General features: G+C 37.5%; 2 protein-coding genes across 3 annotated transcripts in view; both read right to left on the minus strand.

The window, feature by feature from the left end:
- The window catches only part of LOC106456303 (uncharacterized), a 12,052-nt gene that overhangs the window by 1,867 nt on the left and 7,208 nt on the right, over positions 1–2,977 (minus strand). The gene's annotated exons all lie outside the window — the stretch shown is intronic.
- LOC102192908 (E3 ubiquitin-protein ligase DTX3L-like) overlaps positions 149–2,977 on the minus strand; it is an 8,227-nt gene continuing 5,398 nt past the window's right edge. Inside the window, exons 2-7 of one of the 2 annotated variants that reach the window (XM_013912497.1) lie at positions 2,686–2,873; positions 2,519–2,605; positions 2,294–2,377; positions 1,017–2,180; positions 668–885; positions 149–562 (exon numbers count right to left, since the gene is read on the minus strand). In XM_013912497.1, the coding sequence (XP_013767951.1) occupies positions 493–562; positions 668–885; positions 1,017–2,180; positions 2,294–2,377; positions 2,519–2,605; positions 2,686–2,873 (1,811 nt within the window). In that variant the 3' untranslated portion in view covers positions 149–492. The remainder of the gene's footprint in view (positions 563–667; positions 886–1,016; positions 2,181–2,293; positions 2,378–2,518; positions 2,606–2,685; positions 2,874–2,977) is intronic. The other variant, XM_013912498.1, reaches the window with a different exon arrangement.

The following is a 2,977-nucleotide window of genomic DNA, read 5'->3' on the forward strand; positions in this document are numbered from 1 at the left end:
GGCGCAGACTTTCTTCTGAAAAGAGAATAATGTTTAATTTTTGCTGGAGTACTTTACAAACTAAATAACAGATATTGTTATAAATAAAATTTTAAAAATTGTACAGAAAACAAGCCACAGTGTTCTGTGTTTTGTTCACAATTGGTCCTGATAAAAGGAGGAATTCAGTGTGGAGGATTTAATCATTTATTAGGCAAACAGAAAGTCAGACCATCAGCACTGTAGACCTGAGATTATATAAACCTGTGTTTATGCAAATCTACATTTTATATTGTTACATGATGAAAACTTTGACAATCAACAGAAAAAAAAATCATCACTTAGTATTTGAAGATTATATATATAGCTAATGAAAGAAGTCAATTCTAAACTTTACTGATCAGATAAAACATTAACAGAGAAAAGAGCAAAACAGAGTATTTGAATTTCAGTGTCTGTTTAAAGAGTCATCTTTAAACATTTTTAATCCAGCTGCACTTTGTATTAAGAACGTCACTCAATGCCTTTGGCCTTTAACTCTTCTTTGACTCTGCTCAGGTACTCAGGGTCAGGATACCCAAAGCTGTGGAAACAGAACATATCCAAGGTTAACATGTAGTATTTTATTAGAGAAAACAGTAAAAGAAAACATTTACCGCAACACAAGTAAGACACCTGGCTACTCTACCTTTCTGCTCCTCCTGACATGGATGTTTTGTGGTGAATGTCATTCCAGGTCACCTGGCCGTCCATTCCAGTTGTTCTGGATGTCCCAATAGTAAAAATGAGCCTCTGGTCAAACGCTTTTTTCAGCAGTCGCAGCACTTCATTGCCCTCTTTGTTGTTTGGAAGATATGCTGTTCTACGAATACCATAATAGTGCTGTCCAGGATTGGGATGCTTTGCCTTAAAAGCAGAATGGAAAGTAAATAATTTTTATCATTTTTTTTTCTTTTTATAAAACTTCAAATGAAAACACAATCATGTTTTGTTTTTTTAAACAGGGATATAAGCATTCAAATAAAATGGTCATTTACCGTCTGTGTTCCACTTTGAATCTCATAGCTGATCATTATGGTGCCACAGTCTGAGTATCCAGGGAGGGGAAATGTGAGTATCTGGTGTGACATTGTTCCATCTGGTTGGTCTCCGACTATCTTACCAAAGACGACTCTGCATATAGGACAGATGGGCCCATTCGCCTTCTCTGCTTGTTTCAGACAGTCTTTACAAAATTCATGTTTACAGTTGAGCTGTCTCTTGTTTTTGAATTTATCCAAACATATAGGACACCTTTCATCACTTTGGTCACCTGCTCTTTTCCCACTGTCAGTTGGTGGGTCAATGTTGTGCTTCCTGTTTGCTGATTGGCCATTCAACACAGGCTCATTGGAGGCCCCCTCTGATTGAGAAATGATTGTGCCACTGAACCCAGTGGCACCATGGAATTGGGATGAAACAAACCTCTGGTGTAGACAGAGAAGTGCTCTGAGGGCGTGGCTCTCCATTGAGGCATTTCCTTCTTTCTTGTAGAAAGCTGTGACATTAACTTTGCCTTGATCAATGTCTGAATCTTTGAAAGCTACGTTAAACTTAGCTTTGATCTTTTCTATTTGCTTGTTATAAGAGTTAGTCATCAACTTCCAAAATGTCTTCTCAATGATCAGTCCTGCATGCGGGAAATCATCTTTGATGGTCATGTCAATCTTCAGTGATTCTTGAGTCTCTCTTTCATACTCTTGATGAGAAGCATCTGTGTTTCTTTTCCGATGTGTATCTGCATTTAAGAACTTTTTGATGGCCTCTTGACTTTGTCCTGGCCCACGCACAGTCATTGTTTCAGAGGTCAGAGTAACCAAAAGCTTGTTTTCTTTTTCCTGGATTGTTTTCAGTGCATCGCCCCACTGATCTGACTCTATGAACTTGAGAGGAATAACTGAGCCACTGGATTCAACTAAGCTTTTCTGGACAAGGTTTGCAAACTCCTCTCGAGCATTGTCTGGGCTCCCATGTTTTTGGTCTTCTTCAAATCTCACCTTCACATCTGCCCTGATTTTTACTCCATTCTCTTTCTCTATAAGTTTCATTTCCTCTTCGTACATGTGGTTCACATACCAGAAATGACCCACTGGGACAGAACAAGTGTACATTTCTTCACCTGCAGGATCTCTGCTACTCTGTTTCCCCACCTGAACTTGCTCCTGAAGATTAAAAAAAAGGTAAAATAATCTTTTAAAAAAAAAGATCATTATGTTTGTTTGTTGAAGATCTTCTTTTTCATTTTTATGTTTGTAATTAATGACACAGTACATACAGTTTGTAAGCACATTGGGGAAGTACCACTATCTTCTTCAGTTGTAGAACCTGTGTTACTCTCCTTCCCTGGCTGAATGTGCTCCTGTTGAAAAAACATACAGTATATCGTTTATATACATACAGTATACATACTGTATACTGTATAATGCACTTATATACATACACTATACAGTATATCTCATTAATATTTTGATAAACTTTTAATTTATGACCCAGTACATACATTTTTTGTCTTTGGCATGAAAGAAGCACCCATCTGGTCTCCAGCTGTAGAACCTGTTTCACTCTGCTCCCCCTGTTGATCTTGCTCCTGTTAAAATACAATACATTATTAAATTCAATAGCATGCATTAATATTAGTTTTTTACTGATTTACTACATTTTACATACAGTTTGTGGCTCTGGTAGACTTACTGAAGAATCATCTTCAGTAAGTAGTTGTGTATCGAGCTCTGGAGATGGCAGTGTCAGACTGATGGATGTTATGGTGACCGTTGTTTTTTTTCCCTTCCCAGCTCCCTTCTCAGTTTCCTTCTCAGTTAGTGTTTCTTTACTCAGTTTCTGAAGCTCAGTGATAGCTTAAAAGAAAAAACATAAAGAATTTTTTTTAACCAATACAAATATACAGGAAGAAGTCAGTGTGTGTGTGTGTGTGTGTGTGTGTGTGTGTGTGTGTGTGTGT

The sequence above is a fragment of the Pundamilia nyererei genome, unplaced genomic scaffold, assembly GCF_000239375.1.
Source record: "Pundamilia nyererei isolate P.nyererei 1_Seehausen unplaced genomic scaffold, PunNye1.0 scaffold00092, whole genome shotgun sequence".
Lineage (NCBI taxonomy): Eukaryota > Metazoa > Chordata > Actinopteri > Cichliformes > Cichlidae > Pundamilia > Pundamilia nyererei.